The 24,412-nt window shown below is 36.7% G+C and overlaps 2 protein-coding genes across 4 annotated transcripts in view; one reads left to right on the top strand and one right to left on the bottom strand.

Annotated features, from left to right (window-relative positions):
* LOC311443980 (uncharacterized protein) overlaps window positions 1–4,640 on the top strand; it is a 199,534-nt gene extending 194,894 nt beyond the window's left edge. The window contains exons 3-4 of the transcript XR_014697598.1: window positions 3,083–3,140; window positions 3,763–4,640. The gene's annotated coding sequence lies outside the window, so the exon portion shown is untranslated. The remainder of the gene's footprint in view (window positions 1–3,082; window positions 3,141–3,762) is intronic.
* Window positions 1–24,412, bottom strand: part of DACH2 (dachshund family transcription factor 2) — a 283,138-nt gene that overhangs the window by 79,485 nt on the left and 179,241 nt on the right. For all 3 annotated transcript variants that reach the window (XM_084534682.1, XM_084534681.1, XM_084534680.1), the window contains exon 3: window positions 13,182–13,313. In XM_084534682.1, the coding sequence (XP_084390808.1) occupies window positions 13,182–13,313 (132 nt within the window). The remainder of the gene's footprint in view (window positions 1–13,181; window positions 13,314–24,412) is intronic.

Here is a 24,412-nt window from a genome sequence, read left to right as displayed (position 1 = left end):
TTACAAAGGAAGGAGCTGATGGAAAATAAATGGCATTTGTAGATGATTAAATTTTGAAGGTGAAACGTTGTGTAACTGCACCAAACATTTATTTCAGTGCTACAACTGCATCTAATAAATAAAATATATTTTTAATCCAAACTGAAGATGGAACTATCTGATGACTTGGATTTTGCATTCATGTAGTACAGGGGCAGGGTTTAGGCTGTAATTATTCAAGGCAGTTTCAAAGAATGAGGAGCTGTTAGTAAGTTGGATAGAAAATGAGCATCAGTCGCTAGCAATAGAACAATGCACATATTTCTTCTGCAGACAGAATCACAGAGTTTAAATTCATTGAGGATCTTTAGAAATTATCTTCCTAAATATCAGATGCCTACAAGTTTGTCCCAAATGCCCTTCTGTTTACTTAATATTTTTCTATTAAAGATCAACCTCTAACATAGAAATGTTGTTTAATGTACAAATCCAGATTCATTTGGTATTTATAAAAAATAAATTTTAAAAATTTATGCTAGGTACTCTAGCATTTCTAAAGGACTATTATCCTTGGACCTAGAATTTTACAAAGAAATTGAATTAAGTTGGATTCAACTTCCAAAAAATACCTACTTTGTCAAAACAAGAATAAAAATAGAAGACATGCAGCAAATGAGGGGGAATATTTCTCAAGGATGAAAAGCCAAAATCTCCCTTACATCAAATTCTTTGATAGAGTCGATCAGAAAACACGTCCATAAGAACAGTCTATCCCGCAAACACTTCTACCTACTACCTTTACAATTTCCATCTGAAATATGAGAAAATAAATCACAGCTTTACTAATATTATCTGCCTTACAAAGGGCAAAATGCAGCCTGTCCTGTCCCACGATACTGCTAACTGAATACAGAGATCAAACACAGACATGCTGGAAGTTTCACAAGTCCCACAGATTATCTGTTTCCATCCTTATAGATGCCTGAGCGTCTCCTTATAAGGAATGTAGTCTCGTTTTTACATTGTACAGATACAGAACAGACACAACAAAACAAGTCCTTCAATTTTCTAGGTTTTAAATATCAATGCATGCCTGATCTTAAAGGCAAGCTCAACATTTATGTCTTGTCTTGGTGATGAAGTTCATGAATTTATAATGAGAGCAGAACAACTCTGCCACTGATTAAATGTCAAAAAAGGTTTTATTGTCAAATATACTGTAAATACAGAAGATATACAACAAAGACTATTAATTGCAGATAGCTCTGTACAGCTCAAAAAATGCACATGATCTAAACAGGAAATGTTGATTTTCATAGTTTCAACTATCACTTTTAATTTACCTTCAGAATCTACCTTCAATCAACCATTATAGCATGAAATGGCCTTTATAGCTATAAAATGACCAAACTCTGCTGAATGAAATGCCTCATATTCAAGGGCAGATGGAGCCTATACCATGAACATGCATAGCATTATTAATCCATCTACCCAACACTCTGGATCTTTATTAAAATTTATTTAAACTTTAAGCCAGAGGAGTGTAATGAGAACTGACCAGGGACCTAGAAATTTATCAGGTTGAGGCAGAACAAGAACAAACAGAACAAGAAGCAGCAAGGATGAGCCTGTAACAAGGAAGACTTAATATTTATAAAAATGGCCACGACTGGTAATCCTATGAAGTTTCTGAAATAAAGCTGGACAGCCACCTCTGTCAGACACGATGCTGGCAGAACGCTTGCTTCACTGGGAAAGTGGCTAAGGAAACAAGCCTGAAAGTCCTGTTTTCCTGTGGCATTGAACACTGCAAACTGCAATACACACCTCGGATCCAGGGGCAGCATCAAACTGCATGGTGGAACAGCCCGTTCTGAATTCACCCTGCCACAGCTAAGCTGCACCTACCACCTGAGCTGGATCTTCATGCCACAACATAGCCTGCCACACAAGCCTAGTTGCACAGCCCAGAATCCTACACAGGATCTCCTCGTCAGCTACAGGAACGGTTCAAGGAAAGCCCTACCTATTCTGCTCTTCAGAAACATCGCAGTTAGAAGAGACAGAACCATTCTAAAATCATTAGGTGCATGCTTGCTGTGCTTTCAGTGATCTAATTAATATAAATGATGCTCTTAAGAAAGTAAGAATAAGAATTTAGTTTGGAAAAAAGATATTGCAACCATAGAAGTTAAAGATTGCCAACATGCCCTGGTGACAAAAGTACATTTATTATTGGTCAGACAAAACATTGTTTGTCTTCCATAATTATAACTACGATGGTCTGATAAATTGCTGCTGATTGTACACAGTGAGAGGGTTGGTGTGGTTTTTGTTTGGTTGGTTTTGGTGTTTTTTTATTGTGGTAGTTTTCTGTTGTGTTTTTCTTTTTTTTTTTTTTTTTTCTTAAAAGAGCTAGAAGCACAGACTACCCACCTGTATCTATTTTTAATTTGGTAATGTGTGTACTTGCTAAAATTCTACCAAAATGTCACTCACAGCTTTAGATTCCACCTTTTTTTAAACAGAATATGGAGCAGAAAGCATAACCTATTATGCAAAACTGTCATATGCTTACTTTTAAAATCACAGAAATAAATGCATTATCCCAATTTCCTTATGAATAAAGACTTTAATAAAGGAAAACAAAACTTGAATATAACTATTTAAAATAGCCAAGGTATTCTATAAAAAGTAATAAGGTTTTGATCTGTGTATGTCTTGTTCACCCATACTCCAGAACTAAGGAATGCCTCTCACTTTATGGGTAAAGGCAGAATTACTTGAGACCACTGTGACTTCTGTCTCATCAAATTCACAAATCAGCTAGACATTTAAACAGCACCAACTGTTGCAAGTAAAACTGCTAACGAATCTCAGCTGCAAAAATGTCAGTTCAGGGCACTCTGCAAAAATCTAGTGCTGAATCCTTAACTGAAAAAAAAAATTAAAAAATGTTTTTGGATTAATGCTACTCTTTCGTGTAAGAAAATATTCCAAATGATCACATTTCTTACCTCAAATATAAATTAAATGTATGTTAGGGGATTATTTTTTTTTATCTGATTAAAATTGTAATTCATGAGACTCCTGCTGTTGGCAGCTGCATCACTATCAATGACATCCTTTGGGGGACTCTCAGCATGTGGCCTGCATCAAAGGTAATATCCCAGTTTTCATCCTAACTTACACATGCCTTAACAAGAATAAGAATGTTCCAGACTTTAAAATGTAATTAAAATATTAAAGTACTTTTTATTGTTAAAATATCATTGATGTGAGATTGTAGTTCAGTCTCTAATATCAATAAGGGTAACTATCATCAGCATTTATTTTTCCTATAATAGTGGAATTCTTTACATATTGGATTCTTTGCATCCTTATTTACTGAAACTGGAAGTTAAAATGGAAAATAAACTGGAAATTAGAATGCATTGAGTAAGCATATTAACAAACCATAGCATTAAAACAAGTATGTTACATTGTGCAAAATGATAGACAAGATATTACTGAAAGAGTACATACAAGGACCTCCAACTCTCCAATAAAATTAAAAAATGTGTCTGACATATGGTACTTTATTGTTTGGTAGTGCTACAGAAAACCTGAGAAACAGGCACACTTCATATTTTTGGCCTCCAAAATTACCCGAATTCAGCTGATCACCAGTTGATAGTTCCTGCTCTCAAGGCTAGTTTTAGTTTTATCCATCAATGATTTACAAAATGCATTTCAGAGAGGTAGATCTGGAACCATGTTTTTCTTTTTCCTTCCCTTTCCCAGAAAGGCCTGCAGATGCCTCCTCACCCTAAGCCTGCCCACAGAGAGAACAGCTCTGCTTCGAAGGGCGGGAAGGATCTCTTCACAACAGCCTGTCCTTCAGCACACACAGGGACCTCCTAAGATGTCTGAACTGGAATGTTTTATCCTTTTAAAGTGCAGTGCATCCTGTCTGTATTGGTCTCAATATAAATTTCTAATGGAAGTCCCAAACTTGGTACATTTGCTTGGTTAAGCGTTGCTCCCCACAGCGCTATGGAAGTTCCTTTGCCTTGCAGAGAAACGAGACCTTGTCATACCAAGAGCCACTTCAACAACCTGCTTTCCTTCTGCAGGTTGATATTAACGACGAATACCTTCCACTACTAACAAATGTGAAAATTATAACCAAGGAAAAAATGTGGCCTTGACTCTAGAGTGGCCAAAATGATTTATGACATCTTCACCTAGTGAAGAAGACTAATGCTCTGGAGAGAGTGAGAGAGCTTGGGCTGCACTCACATGTTCTGTGCCCACTCCTAATTACTTCATCTGTGACTGTAAAAGTGTTTTAACAGACAAAATTAATTATTTTGAATAATCCTTCTGAAATATGATATGCATTTTAATTGTATACACCCTGTCATTAATTAAAGTTTTTTACCTTTTGGTGCATTAATTCAAAGATTGTATCAGTGACAAAGCAACAATTATAACAAGATTGTTTACCAAAATTAAAAACGAAGTGAAAAGGTTAATGTACTCTTGTGATATACTTAAAGTAATGCTAAAATGTTTTCATTTGAGTTTTTACTAGAAATTATTTTTCCACTCTTTAAAATCAATCTCTTTGTTCCAGGAACACATTTCCTGTCAATAAAATGAAAAATGATATAGATTTAGGAGGATAGTGGTCTCAGCGTAGCATCTCTCATATTATTATTCCAGTATCATCTGTTACAAAGTAAGACCAATTCCCACATCTAATTACAAACAGGATTTCAGAGTCATTAAACAAAATACATTTCCATTAGTGCTGCTGTAAGAAGATAGGGGAAAAAATGAAGATTAGTTCATGCTGCACCTCTGTTTTTCAAGCTTTGAAGATTTAGACCTCTGCACTCTGAGACTATAAATTTGTAAAGGATCTGAAAGGTGACAGACATGTGAAAGCTCTCAATTCCATGCAGTTTGGCCATAACATTTGCATTTTGTCATTAGTTTATCTTTTGCTGCACTTAGTTCCGATCACAGATATGGCAGGAATCTAGAGAGGTTACGCTGTGTGCAGCCAGAGGTATTTTATTTAGGGTTAGGAAGCTTTTTGAATAGATAGGAATCTTGATTTCTATATTAAGTTTGTTCCAGCAAAACTTAAAAACCATTGTAAGTCATTCTGTCTTTATAGAAGAGAAAAAAAAAAGTACTTTATGCTCTGAATAAAAGGAACAGCAGTTCTTAGGCTTCAAATAAGATAGCAGCCAAAATATACAGAGAAAGCAGACTGTGTGATAGGTTCAACTGTTGAAATATAAGCTTACAAGTATATATATTCCCCATTCATAACCATTTAGCAACATCTACTTGTAATGCATCTATGGAAAATATACCCTTGAGAATTACCCACTCAAAAAGCATTCACACAACCCAGAGCTTAGACATTCAGTAAGAACTTTTCTAAAAAGAAGCCTACAAAATACCAAAATTTGCTTGAACTTTAGGATGGTTTACATTAGCTGATTCAGTTAAAAGTTTATATAAATATCAATTACTTTTATCATGTGTAAAGTTATATTTAAGTTATATTTATTTATATATGTAATATAATATATATTTATATAAATATAATATATATTATATTTGTATTATATACATATTTATATATTTAAGTTATATTTATTATTTTTAAAACTACAGCCAGAATTACTTCACATTTCTCAGAGTTGGGTGTCAGTCAATCTAAAGATATAAATATTAGCTGATGAATCGGCATTTGTATGAATTATATATATCTATTATGAAGTATTTAAATTTAATTTTAAATGGATAAGAATACTCTTTTAGAAGTCAGTTAAAGTAGTCATATGCATTCTATATGTAACTGCTTAAGAATATATCTGAAGCAGGACCTTAAATCAGTCTGCAAACAAGAAACAAATTCATTTTTGCACTCCACTGAAACTGTGGTTCGTTAAAGCCTCCTAAAATTCTTGATATGAAATCCCATCCAGTGGTGGGGAGCAGAAGCTATTCACTGATATTCACACTCCCCAATCCAAGCTGCCCCCTCCCTCCCCAAAACAAAACAAAACAAAAAAATGTGAAATCTTTCTCTTGCCAAAGAAATAGATGTGCATTTTTTTTCCAATCTTCACATACAGAGACTAGGGGCTCAGGATAGCTAAGAGGGCTCATGAAAGTGGCACCATTAAGAGGAAATGGAATAGAACACAGCAAAATACGAACAAGGTACAATTGAACCCAGAAAACAGGTTATCACTTCCCAACTAATGTTGAGGAGCTGTATCTTAAAACAGAAAACAGCACAACTAGCTTCTCCTCCAGAGTTATCAGTCTCCGGCTCCAGGAAGGTTCCACTCAGATTTCGTGCTGGGAATTAATTGCTCTGTACCAGTCAGCAGCCACGGGCATTTTCTGACAAGCAGCAAATTGGTAAAGCTTTTCAAGCCCTCAGTATTATGTCAACATTTGAGCTCCTTCACTCCATTTTCACTGGAAAAGAAAGCTTACAACTTCTTAAATACCATTTGCAAGTGAGTTCAGGAAACTTCAAGAAACTTATACCTCCAAACCAGCGTGTGGATGAGCAACCTGAAAGCCACTTGGTTTCATTGATATGTGAATTTTACTTCAAAATATTATGGCCTCGGGACAAACCTTTAGGCAGAGCTTGTCTCCACAGCCAGTCACCTATGGGGCCATACATGCCGTAATTAGATAGAGAAGCCTCACCCCCATGTCAGCCTGCCATGTGCCAAGAGCTAGCCCCAAACAATGCTGTGTTCAGGGGCTTTAAGAGGTGTTCGCACGAGTGTGGAGGTCCTGCTGCAACCTCCAGCCTCCCCCAGAGAAACATCCCCGAGCAGTGAGCTGAACAGGAGCCGTGATGTGCTTTGTGCTCCCTCCTGATCTTCGGGAGAGCTCCTGAGCTGCCTCAGCACGGCACTGAGCACCACTGCCCATCTCCCAGCCTGCTCCCAGCAGCTGTGTAATGACACATGCCACACCACAAGCCATTCTCACATGCATTTTAAGGAAAAAGGAACATCAAGAATGTCATTCCCTCTCCTACCTACCCTACCCATCCCAGTGCTCAACCCATTGGTGATCAATGGCTGGGGACTGGCAGCTCACTTCACCGCTCAGGACTAGGCAGACCCGTCGGGTTGCTACGTGCTATTCCCAATGTCCAGCACAAGAAGCAAGCATCCTCACACTTCACACAAAGCAGGTATGTGTCTAAAGAAATAGCACGGATGTCTCCATTTGTAGGATGAAATGGTTTAATATATCTGCCGCGTCTGGAGTTGAATAGCTTTTGGATGAGAAGATATAGAAAACAAAATGTATTAACTCTTGTTTATTTCAAAGCTGTGTATACTCCTCCTGGCAAAAGGGCAATTAAAGAAAATGAAATGTGTGCTTGACAAGCTTTTCATCTGATTCTAAAAATATTAATAGTAGTTTTGACTGGTTATATTTTTAAAATGGCATGAACGTTTTGTGTTCTTTAAATAAAATGATCATCTTTGAAACAATAGCTCTCTGCTCATGTTACACAAACGATACTTGCTTTAACAACAGGAAAAATGACTTTATGAAGTCTGCACGGCAGTCAAGGATTAAAAAATCTGTTCTCTGGTCTTGTCATTTTTACTCTTACAATAAAATAACAGCCTCGGCATCCTGCTTTTTAGAATAAAAGACCTACCTCTTTTGACTTTTCAAGCACTTGAAAATTTTAAAAGAGGAAAACTAAAAAAATGCTGACCGTGTAATAGCTGGGTATTCATGGTGGGTGGAGAACATGAAAGGTTACAATATGGATCTGTGCCTACGCGTTTCTTTTCAACTTGAGCAGCATCCTCCTGCTTCTGCTAACTCGGCAATCATACAGCTGACAGATTTCTGGGTTTTCTAAATAATGCATGGGATTTTCTTTTAACATGTCAGTGCAAAAGTATCAATTCTGCCCCTGTGTCGTTTGTGATGCTGATTTTCCTTGACAGCATTCCATTAAACCAATGAGTTTTTTCCCTCCTGATGGTTCCTTAAATATTCCTCTGAGTGATGTATTTGTGGTTTTTTAAACAGATTGTGAAGGATGTTTGCATTTATGAGAAAACTGCATGGCAGGTACTGAAGGGAAAAAGGATAAAAAGATAACACTTTTTTTTTTCTATGAAGAGTTTTTTCTCTGATCCTCATATGCCAAAAGCTAGGGTGTTTTTCCTTTCCTTTCTGCCTAACTTAGCTCCTTGTCTGAAAATTAAGCAACAACACTCTACATACAGAATAACATTTTGACTTCCTAAGGAAATACCGCTGAAACACTTAGTACTGTTTGATATCTCTCTTGGGAAAGCAAAACACATTTATTAAATCATGCATGTTAACTCCAAAAGCCAACAGAAGGAAACAACTGCTTTATTCTTTGCATTGAGGTTTTGTACAAACACATACTGTCACGGATTACTTTGCACCGATCCTTCTTTGCTTATGCAACTGGGTAACAGTGTTGAAGGATGTTCAGGTAATATCACAAATACTGTACTTTGCAATCTCTCTTTCATATTACTGTTCTACCGCACACTTGTACAAATTACCTGTGACCATGATATTAAAAAAAAAAAAAAAAAAAAAAAAAAAAAAGAGCCCTGCTCTGATTTCAAGTTTCAAATTTCCCCAGGCAATTACGTGCTCATTTCCAGAATCCACTTCACCTAATATTAGTACTGCATGATGATGAAACAGATGATCTTTATAAACACTTGTGCAACCGGACAGGTTTTGTTTTGTTCATCTTATTTCTGTAGAACAACAATATTGATCGCGTGGCTGGGCTTTGAGCAATCTGCAGACATATCCAGCATACCTGGCTTCAGCAGCCAGCTTCGGACTCTTGATCTCACTCATTTTCCAAGGAGGAATACGAAAGCCACACCACTCTGGCACGTATTATCAAGCAGGCTTCACAGCACGACTTGCCTTAGCTATGGCAATCCCCTGGCCTCAAGGCAGTCTCCAGCTGCGCCGTGAGTGCCATCAGCAGACTGTCTCACCTCTGAGGACTTACACGGAGTAACCAAAAAAAGAGGAACGGGATTATGAATGAGTTATGGCCACCGGGAATTTGAGATTTCAGAGGGAATCTTCAAATCTTCCAGAGACCTGGCTACTTCCACGTCCCCAGCTACAGGGCTCTCTCAGTTCAGCCTTTTTTCACAGAGTCTACATGGAGACAGAGAGAGACACCCAGCCATGAGGAACAGCTACCACAGATCAGCTGGACTGCAGGGCCACAGAACCTACAGTGCCGGTTTAAACATGAGATTGTTTCAGCTGCCTGAGAAGTTTGTTTCAACACTTCATATGATGAGTAGGAAGGTGCAAAAAATCTCTCTCTTCTGAAGAGAGAGGGGAAGGAGGACATTAATGTTCAAATGTCTAACAAGGTTCTTCCCAGCCCTGAACTAATGAATTAGTTCAAATAAAAAAAACAAGGAAACATGTATTATTTTCAAGGTACATTTTTTCATAGTTTCTGTGTTGTATCTTGCAGCGCTTTTTTGTTTGTTTGTTTTGTTTTAAATCACTTATTTGCAGTACTAACCTCCAGTAATCAGTAATCAAGATTACTGCAGTATCAGAAAAGGAGGTAGGACCTGATGGCAAAATCATACCAGATGGACTAGAAGCAAAAATGTAGCACATTTACTCCGCACTTCTTTAGACACTCTTCTAAGATCCAGTTCCACACCTGTATCTGCCAGAGCGCAATACAATAGCTGAAGGATTGTAGTCAGTGAACCTGAGTTAGAGTTCAGATTTTAAATTGATAGCTTGAATTCTGGTTTCAGATACAGAAAATCTTTTTTCAGATACAGAAAATATCCATCATATGCACACAAAGAGAGAATGAAACTGCCAAGTGACATTCTAGGCATTATTAAAGAAACACATTCAAGATGATCTCATACTGACTTCAACAGATACAGATGGGGATTGAAATGAATATGACAAGAAGTTCTCACCACTTTTTGATTATACTAATGACCTGTATACAATGACACACTTCTGAAATATCAGGCAATGAAGTTTCAGTACTTATTACTAAACAATTAGATTGTTTATCAAAAAACAAAACAAACAAACAAAAAAACACCGGCAAAACAGACTATTCCACTAATCTATCAGACTATTGGAAAGAGGAGGTAGGCACACATCCTGAAGTGAAATATTTAGCGCTGCTTTATCTTACTCTCTCCAAAGGAAGTCAATGTGTAACTTTGAGGTAAAAAAAAAAAAAAAAAAATCTTTACAGTTGCTTTTTAAAGTAAACCCACAACCCCTGAAGTCTTTGTTACAGTAAAAAGAAAAAAAAAAAAAAAAAAAGCAAAGCAAAGGTACCCTGCTCTGTATAACTATATTTCTGATTTGACAGCTACAATTATAATCATTCAGACATCTATTTCCCACAAACTCTCCACAACCATAACCTTTAGTGATTAATTATAAAGTTCCAGGAGCAACAGTACACAGACTAATTTCCTAAAACAATAAAAGACAGAATTTCTCATTTGGAGCTAAATGAAACACGAACAGGTTGTTATTCATGCTGAAATCTAGATGCAGAGTCATGTTGCAGCCATTACAGAAGCTATTAAACACAACCTCAAATCAAAGAAACTGTAGGTCTCTCTCCTAAAATAAAATGTTTTCCTCACTTATGAGGCTTCTGACTCCTTTGTTCTGTTTCTTTTTGCCTCTTCTTAGTAACAAAAATTTCAAAATTCAATTTTCTTTCTCATTCTGCATTCCCATTTTGTTTTTAATAGTCATTTAAACTGTAACAGTCTAGAGCAAAACAAACATTTGGTAAAGCTTTCATGCACACAGAATTACCAGGCTGTTCTCTTCACAATGAATCAAAGTTTTGAAGTGTATATCAACTTCTAAACACAATGCCGACTCTCTTCAGGTCCTACCTTATTCTCCAATGAGTTTCTACAGTGAATATTTGGTAATTCCTCAGTTATTTTGTACAGTGAAATAAGATGATTTTAGTTAAGCTGTACATCTATTTATTTATGGTTTTCCTTTTTGACAAGTCCTGCTGTACATGCTTAGTGTAAATCTTTTTTTTAAAAAAAAAAAACACCTTCCGAAGAAAGAGATAAACTAAGCATCATAAAATACATCCTACTGCATTGCAGATAATAAAAAATGGGAAAATGATAATAAGTATATTAGTAGTAGTCCTTTTTGTTAAGGACTTATTTCTTCTCCTGCAAGCAATATTGGGACTTGATCCAGAGAATCTGCTCTTGGTAGTTTTACTGAATTAGGCAATGAAAAAGGTAAAGAATGGGAAAAGATCTTTACATAACTGATATCATATCTATATCCTTGGGTCCCAGTGTAACTTCAGTTAAAGTCAGTGGGAATTTTTCCAAATATTTAAATTGGTATTGAGTCAGTTCTGTAACTCATTGAATTGCTAAACTGCAGAGAACTTCAATTTAATATTCATGCTCTTGGTGTATTTTAGAAAGGCTGGCATGATACTCCCCATAAAACCTGTCAATGTACCTAAAATAATATTATTACTGTACTGCAGACTCTCACCATAATAAGAAAACAAATTTTGCCATAACAGAAAACACACCAAAAACCATGAACATTGAAATTCGCGAGCTTTGTACAGCAGCTTTAAAAAACCTTCATACTAATTCTGCATCTTTTCCATTTGAAGCCTCCTTGCTTTTCGGTAGGAATTTTATCTTCTTCAGTCATAATTCTTAGTATTCAGTGAAACTTCATAATTCCTTTTGAACTATACACAAACTACAAGAGTAATAAGAACTAAATATGCTTTTTCAGTGTTATTTTTCTGAATTCAATATGCACTAATTGATTAGGGTCTGAGAGGTGAATAAGAAATACGTATTCTACATAATAGAAAGCTGGGGAAGGGTTTAATGCATGAATTAGAAGCCAGATTTCTTCAATACAGATGAGTACACAAAATTAGCAAAAGGCAATACCACTTTTGGAAAGACTGCTTTGTGCATAATTTGTCATGAATTCGAAGTTATTCCTTTAGAAAATGAGTCTAAGACCTCCCAGCTGCTGCTTTATTGGTCTAATAAATTACCATTTTGATGGTACAATGCATATACACTATACACCATCCAACCAAGCAAACTGTTCGAGTGCCTTCGTCTTTAGAGACACATGTGTGATTTCAGATATGTGTGAATGCCGATGGGAGATCTCAATGCAATGAGGGATCAGACAATGCCTCTGTTGTTGAATCGGTAATGAAAACAAAGGATGTGTGCAAGTTTCCAAAATACAAAGAGTGTTTTGTAGGATTGTTTGTGTCAAAAAGAGCAAGTCCAGCTGAACCTACCCTTATTGTAATAGGTATCCAGCACACAAAACAGCTCTATCTTATTCAAGGTTCTCTACACTATCCAAGTAAAATCTCTTCTATTCACCTGAAAAGGACATGAGAGTAAAAAAGAAAATACCCTCTTCAAAAGATCCCTTTCTGACTTAAACTTTGAACCTTATTCTTGTGGAGCTGGGCATCAGGGAGCATAGTTCAAGTCCAAGCTAATATTTCTAACAGCATAGACTGAACTTGTGTTTGATGTCATTGCCTTCTTTCCAAGGTCACTCAAGCCAGGTAGGCCGTAACAAATGTTTATCATGACTCCTTCATAGCTGTAGCTGCAAATATCCATTCAAGGAAAGAACAAAATGCAGAAAAGCCAGAAAGCTCATAATTTAGCATTTCCTACTTCACCTTCCTCCAGTGAACTGTGGTGACTCACACTCAGCTCCAACAACCTGATATTTTGGAAACTTTCCATAATTTACAGGAAAACACTAGACTCAACTGTATTATTGCCAAAAGAGAAACATTTTGTTACTACAAATATACTCAGAGAATGGTTTAAAATGCCTGTATCCTTACCTAGCAATCTCTCGCCACTATTATTTCAAAAAACTAATGAAGATGGCTGTTAGGAGGAAAATTGGAGGAATAGGAGCAGTGATTTTGATTTGATACGGGCAGAGGAAAGTTTACAAAATAAAAGAACACAAGAATTTGAGATAGATTTTGATTTTGTTTCCAATGGATAAGAACAGGTTAGACCTCCCCTATAGTTCACGTGCACAGGATTACTTACCTGCATTAGAGTTGAGTTCTTCATTTTCTGATTCTGTTCCATTTTGACTTCCACTTCCATGGAGGCTATTCATTGCCATTAGTTTCATTTTCTGTAACTTCATAGCTTCTGCCATGGCAGCTGCTGTCAGTCCTGGAAAAATAAGAATAAATAAAATGCAGTATACCATGATACAAGAAAAAAGAACAAGACAATTCCTTTCATTAAGTCACAATTTCAACACAGATTCTTATTCTATAGTGTTATCACGAACATTATTTTCAAGTCATTTGGGTTATTCCAGTACAGCATTCTAAGGATTTTTTTTCTCTAATTCTTTTGTGTTTCTCTTTCTTTTTTCACATGTATAGTGTAAAGAAATATTTATTTAATGTTATTCCTTTTGATTATACTTTTAAGTATCATTTCCTGTCACTTTGATCACTTTGTCACTTTGATCACTGTCTGTTTGACTTAGCTGATAAAAATTTCCAAGTATACTAGTAAGATACAGTATTTCTTAATTTCAACAGCTGGAAGCCAATTAATGTGGAAAAAAATCAATGTTGTACTATTCTATACAAAAATATTTCTCTGAAGTTTTTTGATTCAGATTAGTATTATTGCTACTAGAAAATACGACACTGGAAATGCTACAAAAGTACAATATAGGTAATTACAATCCCAATCCCACCTTAAAGAGACCATTAGCAACACCACAAATATACAGAATTAATAGGGGTAGTGGTAGGAGATTTTCAAGTGACTAAAAACCAATTAACTTCCAATAGTAAAAGAGAAGGAGTACAGTTAGGTTATAGGCTACCATCATCATTACCATGTAATTGTTTTTCTTCTTCTTTTTTTTTTTTTTTTTTTAATTTAGATTTCCCCATATCTTTATTTCATGACAGTAAACTTTTCAAATTTCATCATTTTGAATTGGTCAATTAAGAGATCAAATGTTCTTCCAGACAGTATCAAATTACTTTTAGTCTTGGCAAGATGTCCCTGAAAATCTGTTATCTGAAGATCATCTGTCCCACAGAAAAATACAGGGGAAAAAGACATGTAACCCCCAAAGATCTTTACAAGTATAATTGTTTATTCATTCAGTTATGGATTAAACAGGTTTTACTATCTTCCTCTCAGTAAATAATGACTTGCTTTTTCATTTCCTACAAAGGAAGCTAAATGCTTCATATCAGCTATCTTGTAATTGACTGTGCGATAGGTCCACAAACACACTGAATTGCATTTACCAAAAAACATAATTTTTTTGGTTGGTAGTGCATGTTGTATTTACCCACGGACATATATATCAAACCAGAATTAAATAATCTGCTATTTATGAAAAGTATTGCTCAGACATTAGATACTGATTAAAGTGAACTAATAATTTTCATATCCTCAACCGCCACACATCCATAAATGAAAATATTTTATTTTAAAAGCTACTATGAATTTGACATTTAGATTAGCTGTGCTGCTGCTATAATAGGCTTCACAAAAGTTCTCATTATTTTAATATGACTTAAGTGAGCAAGCAATCAAGACTCCAAATGCATGGGGGGGAGGTGTATGTATCATCATACATGGCTACAGCAATCCTGTAAACTTCAGTGAAGATGTCCCTCATTAATATCAGTACGTTGGAGATGATAGGTTATGAGATGGAAGTAATACAAGCCATCCAGTCCTTCTGTCCTCCTCCTTCTATCTCGGCTAAGAGTCTCCACATTCACACTCATAACCTGAAGTTGCACACTCCTGTAATCCAAAAGCCCTAGTGCCAGATCTGATACATGTAAGTATTACCTACGCTACCTATGCATTCATTTCACTGTTCGGTCACTGATACATTCAAAATTATATTGATTTCATTTCTAGTATGCACTACCTACAAACATACAAAAGCAGAGTCCAGAAAACGTCAACAATTTCGTTTCCTAGATCATTTGAGCCCTCACTTCATGCAGAGAATTGCCATACCTGAACAGTATTCACTTTTTTCTTTAAAAATATTTTTTTTGAACACCCTTTGAAGTTCTTTTGCAAATGCTACAGGATTCTCATCAGGCAAGTATCAAACCCTGATGTTTAAACTTCTGTTTTTACAAATTCTCTGATGGACACCATTTACATTTAATCCATCAAAGAAATAATACATCTTAAATGATAAAACTATTGACACTTTCAGAAGAAGATGAAATAGTCTATAAGCTTTTCCACCTTTTTTCTAGTGAAAGGAAGTGGGATGGATCTTTGAGTGGTTTTTGAATTATTTTCAGGAAGTTCAGGAAACAAGTATCATTACAAGTCTTCTGACAAATTTACAGTTTTCAGGATTTCAAGGAGCCTGCACTACTTGCATGCCCTACCTGTACTTTTGCTCCTTATCCCAATTCCAAGTTTTGAGGTACAGCCATTACCAAAGCATTTTCAGAACTTATACCTACTCACAGCCTGGTTTCTTTTCACTTTATACTTCTAATCCATTTGCAAAGAATTCACATTTATTTTAAAGGTTACAATAATAAAGAGTATGAACTTAGATTTTTTTTTATTGTAACATTTTATCATTAATATGTGATATATATCCACACACAAATGAACCAACAGTCCAGTAAATATTTTCATCTGGGTCAGTATTTATACAGATTCTCAAAACTGTAAGTCACAAAACTCTACTTAATTTAAATATAGAAGTGAATACATAAACTATTCATAAGGACATAAACGGGGAACACAAAGTGATTTCAGGCCTTTAATACAGTGTCCAGTAAAAAGATATGGCAAAAAAAATTATCCAGGGCCCTGTAGAAAAAGAAATTTCTTCTGAACATTTGCATCAGAAGCATAATGAAGACAGAAAGGGTAGTGAGGAACAAACGGAAAGGAATAAACACATTCCCAAAATCACCACAACGCTGCCTGCAGAAATTAAAAGTAATTATTGTCAGGCATTTTTGAGCTCCCTATCCAGACACAGCTGCCATAAGGACAAAAGCCAAAAAACAGTGATGTCTCAGAAATCTATGCTGTGCCATCTGCCACACCAAAGTCACTCTACTTCAGCATTAAAAGTTTAAAGAGTAAAGCGCAGTCCTAATGTACAGAGCATGACAGCCTGAAGATCCCAAGCAGGTGGGCATACAGTTAAAGCAGATATGGGTAATACTATCTCTAAGCTCGGTATCAGCAAAGTCTTTACACTACCATTCATTGTTCCCCAGTCTGTGTCATTTTGTGTTTGAATTGTGATATAGTAAAAGCCCCAGAATCTTACCGTATGAGGCACTAAAAGCACTGTACTAATTCTTCAACATTTCTGAAAGCTAATAAAACTGAGACTAAAGCAAATGGTTTCAGCAGTAAGGATGTACTACTGATTGAAAGGATGGAAGAAAACGTACAGCAAATCACCCATTGGCATAATCTTCAATTAAGACGACTGCTGAGACTAACGTTACTGAAGCTGCTATGTAATTTAACTATTAATAAAACCCCTTTCTATAATTGACTCAGCTCCTGCTAGCTGTGGCAGAGAGGGTTATTCTTCAACCGACTTATCTAAGGATCTACAAAGAACTGAAGAATCATTTCCATCCTGTTGGATGAATCATTATCAGCAGCAGAATCTCACTTAGAGTACCTCACTTTGAAAAATGGACCTGGAAACTGCTGCAATGTATACATCTATCCCTCTACTTTCACCTAAAAAAAGGATCACTACGAAAACTGACATGCTGGATTACATACTTCAAAGATTTCAGTTTTTTCTCTCCATTTACACTTGAAATTTCTCTTCCTTTAGCTGTCTTCTCCCAGCTGTGATCAATCACTAAACACCCAGGAAATAAACCGTGTACCACTTATTGTCAAATACATACAGCTCCTACAATGCTAACAAAAAATAATAAAAAAACAACAACAAACACGAGTCTCACCGCAGTTGCAATGATTTGTTTTCAAACTTCCAGCAACCACGTGGCTGCTAGAGCTGCTCCTGCCAGCAGTGGCCCGCAGCCTGCCCACTGCCTTGGCCAAAGGGCAGCGGCTCCTTGAGGAGCTGGTGGGGATCTCAGAGACATCACCGCTGCTGCAGACATCTCAGAGCCACGTTCCTGGGTCAGCTCTCTATATATGAATCTTGATTACAACTGCATAACAGATTGTGATGGTGTGTGCTCAGGTACACCTGCATCGTGCATATGGCAAAACAACCAACTGCCATTAGTAATCTTCAGTCTGTAATTTCGGTTTTGTCAGGACACACTGTACTCTCCCTTTGACAAGTCTGCATAACTCTGCAGTACAACACATGAATTTAGCCCTGAAATAACCCTTCAAGGACATGCAAACCAGCAGAGTTTATGCTCTGGCTGCAACGAAGGAGGACTGCAATTGCATTCTGAGCTGGACTCGCTTTAGACAGCCTCTGCTCCTGAAGAGTGACTTCTTGGGGCACTGAGGGCATGCAGACCACAGGGGTTTCTCCATCCCTTCTCTGCATCCTATTAAAGCTAGTGGTTAATTGTTTACTCAAATACACAGGCACAAAGACTACTGAGGCTTATTCCTCCGTGAAGTCTCTGGAATTATTCTAGCAAAACCTCATTTTTCCTGCATGGCCTGAAGATCGCAACTGCAAGGTCTTTTGCAGCCTTCCCCCGAGGCCAGCGTCCCGGTGCAGGGCAGCGCTGATCTCGCCCACACTCCTAGCACTGGGGGACAAGGGGACAGCGTCTCATGCCCTGAGTCAGCAGCACAATTTACCGATTAGCAAACATTTTCCTGCAGACATAAGAAACCAAAACTCAATTACATTCCTGCACTGATGTACCCAGGGTATCCTGCTTGTAAGTGAATCCTCCATGTTTAACTTACGTCCAGTCATTGAAAATTAGATTTTGGCGGTAAACACAAGGACTCAGAGCATTTTAACACGACCCTGGGTATCTGCTAATCTTGTACTCTAGCTACAAGATTTTCAGTCTATTTTTCAGTTCCCTAATTAGTTAGACGGTGCCTCTCCTTCATATTAGTTTGAAAGCTTTTCTGTCAAAACTGTGAACAAGTAAATTAACTAAAGGAGAACTATGAGTAATCAAATCTTGAGGTTTGCAATTAATTAAATGAAACGGTGAGTCAATGAACTGAAGAATGGTCTTATATTAAAACAAAACATTTAATTAAATTAACAGTCAACACACTGCAATTAATAATATCCAAAAGAAAAAATGAAAACCAGTTTAGCCTTGCCATATTATTTCCGTCTAACAGTCAAGCATTGTGCATCAGCTTGTTTGTTATTTGCATTCAAAGCTGCTATGGGTCAAATATGATGTGCTAAAACAGAAATAATGAAACATCTGGTAGTATGAAATGTTAATGTGAGATACCATATTGCAAACAGTGAAAACAATTTTGAAACATCCAATAAATTAGGCCTTTGAAGACTGAAAAGGATATGCTTTCTTTTCCACTTTCTTCAACAGGAAAATTAATAAACACATATAATGTACTTTACATTTTCAAAATGCTGGCAAGAATTTACTAATTAATTTGAACATTCATATTAGAAAATAGAGGCTCCTCTATAGCTGAAATTAATTATTCTTAGTTAGTGATTACAAGAGGTAAAATGCAGCTACTAACACAAATGGCTGTTAAATCTGCCTTGAATAAGAACGTCAAAATGACCACTGTGTTAGGGCAGACTGGAGTCAGGTCCAAGCACACAAGTCTTCTTATGGCAGATTTTTTCCATTTCTGTAAACCGACTCAACAAGAAACTGTAGGAAGGTTTTAGCTCTAGCACACTGCTCTGTTTTCAATAGCTGTTCAAAGATATCCTGGCTACCATTTCAGATAGGTCATAATAATCCATCAATGTGAAACATTTGAGAGACTGTAAAGAAAGAACTTAGTGAGTAATTGGCCACTGTGGGCACAGGATGGGATTTCAGCATAAGCACTGCAGTGCAAAGCTTTATCATGGGCTAAGTTGTGTGACTATTCACCCTAGGCCCTGGGAGGGCACTTTGGAGACCAGACCCAAATCCACGCTACAACCATTTGACATTGCCAAGCTGAAATGTAGTCAACAGCCAAGAAACATATTACAGCAGTTGAGTCTCTCTCATCTATTCTGATACCTGCAAGACTGTTGTTATGCTACAACAATATTTTAAAAATGTTTCTCTCTCTTATTTTGTAACAAAAAAGCCATGACAAACTACAGGAAAAATGATTTTTTGAGTAGAAAATTTAAAAGCAGTTATACAGAATATGCTGTTAGGTGCTCCAAGTGAAAAAGAAAATTAAGACTAATATTCTAAACCCATTCAGTTAATGAAACTTCAGAGAATATTGAAGATCATCCTCAGCAAAACATTTCAGACAACAGTGAAGATTTTTGACTGGCCTAATTTTTAAATTCAGACCATAAAGAAACTATGCTATGGCAAAAGAACATTACTGAGAGGAAAAAAAACCACACACACAATGCAAATATTATGCATATTTTTCAGGAATTATTCTTTCACATTCAGGCTCAGTGAATTTGCTTCTGCAATGAACTGTTACACAGGTTTTACTTGAGAGACATTATTCTTTGCCTCTGTGCAGCCCCTGCCTCTCCTCTACAGAGCTTCCACTTCTGCAGTGGATAGGTAGGGACAGACCTACCAACAGCTCTCTTAATCAAACAGCCATGTTTGATTCACCAACAGGTCAACTGATTCTCTATCACTAACCAGTTATGCTGGGTAAAAGATAGTATGTGATAATGTAATTTAAATACTTTGCCAAATGCTAAGGGGATCAGAGTTAGGGGTTGTACAAATGTTTAAGGTTTTTTGATGGCTTGATTTTGCAATCCTGATAATTTTTGATTAACACTTTGTGCTTGCTCGCCTTATTTTAATTCTAAAATATAACCTCAGGTATAAATTCATGAGTATAAACAAGATTAAAACCTGTACACACCAAAATGCCCCTACCACTCTAATGGAATGATCCAAATGGTTGTCGAATTTCACACATGTTTTGCAAACAGTCCTGAAACTTAGAAATTTGGGTGTTCACTTTAAAATATAGTTTGCTCACCAGATGTTTTCATCCCAGGTCTGTAACAATCATGTGCCAATCCATTCAAAATTTTCATTCCAGCTCACTCATTTTCCCACAAAAGCAGTCACTGCCTCCGTTCTTTAGCATTCTCACCATAATTTCAACCTGCATAACTCCTTACAAAACTTACCCTCCCTGATACCCATCTAAAAGATGGGAAACATTTTTAACATGAACATCTTCAGTGTCTCCTTACCTGAGATATTCATAATGATCAAGGATATGAAACATATGATGACCAAGGACCTGTCAGTTAGCTTTTCTAAACCCAAGGGACTCAGTTTGAAATATATACAAACATTAATTCCACATTATGGTTATGTGTGGTAATGTTCATAATGCCCAAACCTACATGAACACAACCATTTATGTTCAATACCTGTATATACTGCATATTTTACTGATGGCTTCATATCCTAAAAGGTAGCCTGTACCTCAAGACAAACCAAACTGCATCTTACATTATTGGAGGGAAACAGAAAAATCAGATCTAAAAAGAGCACTGAGAGGGCTACATTATTTTTTTCCTTCATTCTAACAGCATGTCTCATGAGAATTGATTAATTACGTGACATTTTCTGCTCTTTTTTACAATCTATGCCATGAGAATGATTTGTCAAGACTGTTAGGCGTAATACTTTTAGTGTGCTGCACTACTATGACCTTTACCTTCTTCTATATATTTGATTGACTGACCATCCCACTTTGATCTACAGGTTGCAGAACAAGTAAAAATACATGGGACAGATACATCAGCCATTGAATTATTGTTGAAAAGATAATGATCACATTATACAGGTAATTTGTATGCTCTTCTGTGAATAGTTAATGCAATTCTAGTGATGTCGTTTATAATTTTCAGCATAAAATGAAAACTCTTTCATTGTATACGTGGTATACTTAAAAACTGTGTTTTCATACATAAAAAGAGTGACAAATCCAAGCACCAGAACTTAGATTTCGGTCAGGAGAAGACAAATTACACTAATGCTCATAATCATCCAAATTCTGACACTACCAGTCTATGCTTTTCTTAACGCTGCCATAGACGAAAAAGTACAATTCCCTGAGATGAACACTTGAAAAATTAAAAAGGCCTTACAACCTGCACAGCAGGAATGCACCAGTAACTTCAGTAATTCTTTTGGTATGAAGAGAAATACAGATGGTGGCATGCAACGGCATCTGGACATTGCAGTACACTGTCACCTTGTGATATGCCGGATGACCAGTGTCGGATCTGTTTGGTTCAAATTCAGAACAATTCAGACTGCCCAACAGTGTGGAAAGCTCATGCACAAACTCCAGGAAAACAGTGTGGAAAGCTCCAGGGTACATAAACAGGTCTTAAGGACCACCTTCTTGTGGGCTTCAGAGCTCACTGAATTTCCCTTTGATTGAAGGACTCAGGTATCCATTTTAGAATACATTTGGGTTCACAAGAACCTAAAATAGTCATAAATAAGTTCCATCACAATAGCCCTCATGCTCACCAAAAGTTACATATTCTCTAACTTCACTATCCTCATTGAAGTCCATCATGGCACACACACTGCTGTCTGAAATTAGAATTAACTGTTAATAATTTTTTTTCTCCACCTTTATTCCTTTCCTCTTAAATCAATTTCTGTGGGTTTAAAGCACCTCTCCATAAGCGATAATGTTGGGGAAATTGCTGAAGTTTTTGGAGGTCCTTTCGGTTAAGTACCAAAATGTCTGAAAGCTTATCAGGAGTTGGCATAAATCTCTGGAGTTTGTAAAATTAATTGGGTTGGAAGGTCTTCTGAGAATAAGGATGTCTTTGTGAGTGATTTCAAGCTACTTCCTACTTGCAACTGCAAAATATTATACAAATATATATTTTTTTCAATCAGATGGCACAGCTCAGCTATGTCCCAGCTGTCTCAAATCATGATTAAAAAACTAGATATTTTAAGTAAATACCGAGTTCCATAAATTCATTGTACTACAGTATTTCTGATGAAATATATTGTCAAGGTTCCTTCTTCTCAGAATTGTTGTTAGAAACTGGATTGTTAAAACATTCCATCTGGTTGCCACTGTTCACTTCAGCTGGACAAGCCTGACCAACATAAGGGCTTTTGAGAATTGTACTGTGCAGACCCCTTATGCAACCCTTCCTAGAAGATGAAGTGTTATAGAGGAGGAATGGTACTCCAACCTCTCCTTAGTTGTTTGCACTGAACTGAAGCCAAGCAATTATTAATTTCACATTTTCACTGGCCAAGCTACGAACAGCAGCAGTGAGCTCCCTGTTTATTTAAGATGGCAACACCACCACAGAAACTTTGCTTGCAAATGAACAATAAAAACACTGCGACAATAAACTGTTCTCTACTATGGTTGGGTTGGCACTGGCAGGAAAGACAACATTTCATACTCAAACTCAGACTAGCTTAAATTGGAAGCACAGACAAAATATTCAAAGATACAACTCTGTCTTCTTCATAGGAATCACAATCCCCCAATGCTGCAGCAATCCATCTGTAATCAACTTAAAACCAGCGGGATTACTTGCAAACATTACCGAAATCACTGGATACAGACCATCAGCTGGGCTGACAACTTGTGCCAATTCTTATTGCAAAATTTATGCTTAGTTCTTCTACTTAAATAACTTCGTAGAATCATTCCCTATATACTATTTGTTTCATATAAGCAATTTTTCCCAAGACCTCTGCCAGAGAAGGAACAGAATGCCATGGTAAAACAGCTACCACTGCTCTTACTTAAGGCTGAGACATTTGTAGCCATTTCATAAAACGTGCAAAAATATTGTGCTCATTTGAAGCACTAACCTAAGCAATGAGAAGAGGGAGCCCATGCTCCACCTCAAAGACACAAGGCTCAAAAGCAGCATCACTTAAGAATAAAAAAAAATGTGAAATATTCTTCTAAGACTCACTTTCCAGTTCTGGCTGTTGAATAAAAGTGAAATGTTAGTACTTTATGACCATTTGAAATACCACAGCTTATTCCCAGTGAAAAATGGTTTTGGATGGTATCTAGACTAGTAAAGCAATAATGTCTCTGGCAAGAAAGGAAAAGAATCCAGTGAAAATTCAGGAAATTAGTGACCCAGGCTCCAAGCAGCTCTCCAGCTTTAAGGTAGAATCTACCACATTCACAATTACTATTGATTTGACAGAGAACATAGAGCAGAAATGTTACTGAAACTTTCTGGGAATGGATGATTCATTATTTTTCCAGCTAAATTTTCCATTAATTGTTTGATCTAAAATAAAGTAACACGTGAGGGAGCGCAGAGTAGACTGAAGACTCCACCTGCAATTACTTTATCATCTCTTTCTCCATGCACTTTTGACATAACGAAGCCTGACTTTATTTATTTTTATTTTTTTAATTCAGGGAGTGGACAAAAGCATCCATCCCAAACAGTTACAACTCAATGCTTCACACAGTCAGCAGGAATTTTTTGTCACCAATGTCATGTTCTGTCAGTGATGATTGTAAGCTGGCTTCTGTGGTGAGTTTGCATTAGTGGCGTGCCATGGCATATACATTTTGGTTAGTAAACTGCCTAAGAAGAAAATGAGCTATTTTAGATTAGTTTACTTCAATTTAGGGAGTGTTTTGACAGCAATCCAATTAGCCATACTTGGGAAAGGACGAGCTTTCATGCAACTTTCCAGCACATTTCTGTGAGATGAGAACAAGCACGTCAGGTAGCGAATGCTGCCCAACACTTCCTCGGGTCAAAGCTAAGCCACTGCTGGGGCACCTTCTGTACATAGTTGATGGATATGTGAATTTCTAGTGCTGCAAAGGAAAAATGGGAGGCAGCCCACAGGCTGGAGCTAACCCGATTTAACTTTTAGCTATGTTCACACCACAGGTAAAGAAACACAAAGAGCAATATTTTCCCCTGGGGCATAAATTAATGACTATTGATCACACAACCAGAGAGCGTATGGAACATGATTACAGAGGAGTGTGTGCCTTTATTTTCTTTTCTTAGCTTTCCTTTTTTTTTTTTTTTTTTTTTTTTTTTACTTCTGATTGTTCTGATCTTCCTGTTTTAACTTATTTCAATATAGTTATATAGTTTTGCTGAAGCTTATTCAGGCACATTT

This window comes from Aythya ferina (assembly GCF_964211825.1).
Source record: "Aythya ferina genome assembly, chromosome: 13".
In the NCBI taxonomy this organism is placed as follows: domain Eukaryota; kingdom Metazoa; phylum Chordata; class Aves; order Anseriformes; family Anatidae; genus Aythya; species Aythya ferina.
This window is presented reverse-complemented; position numbering and strand designations above follow the sequence as displayed.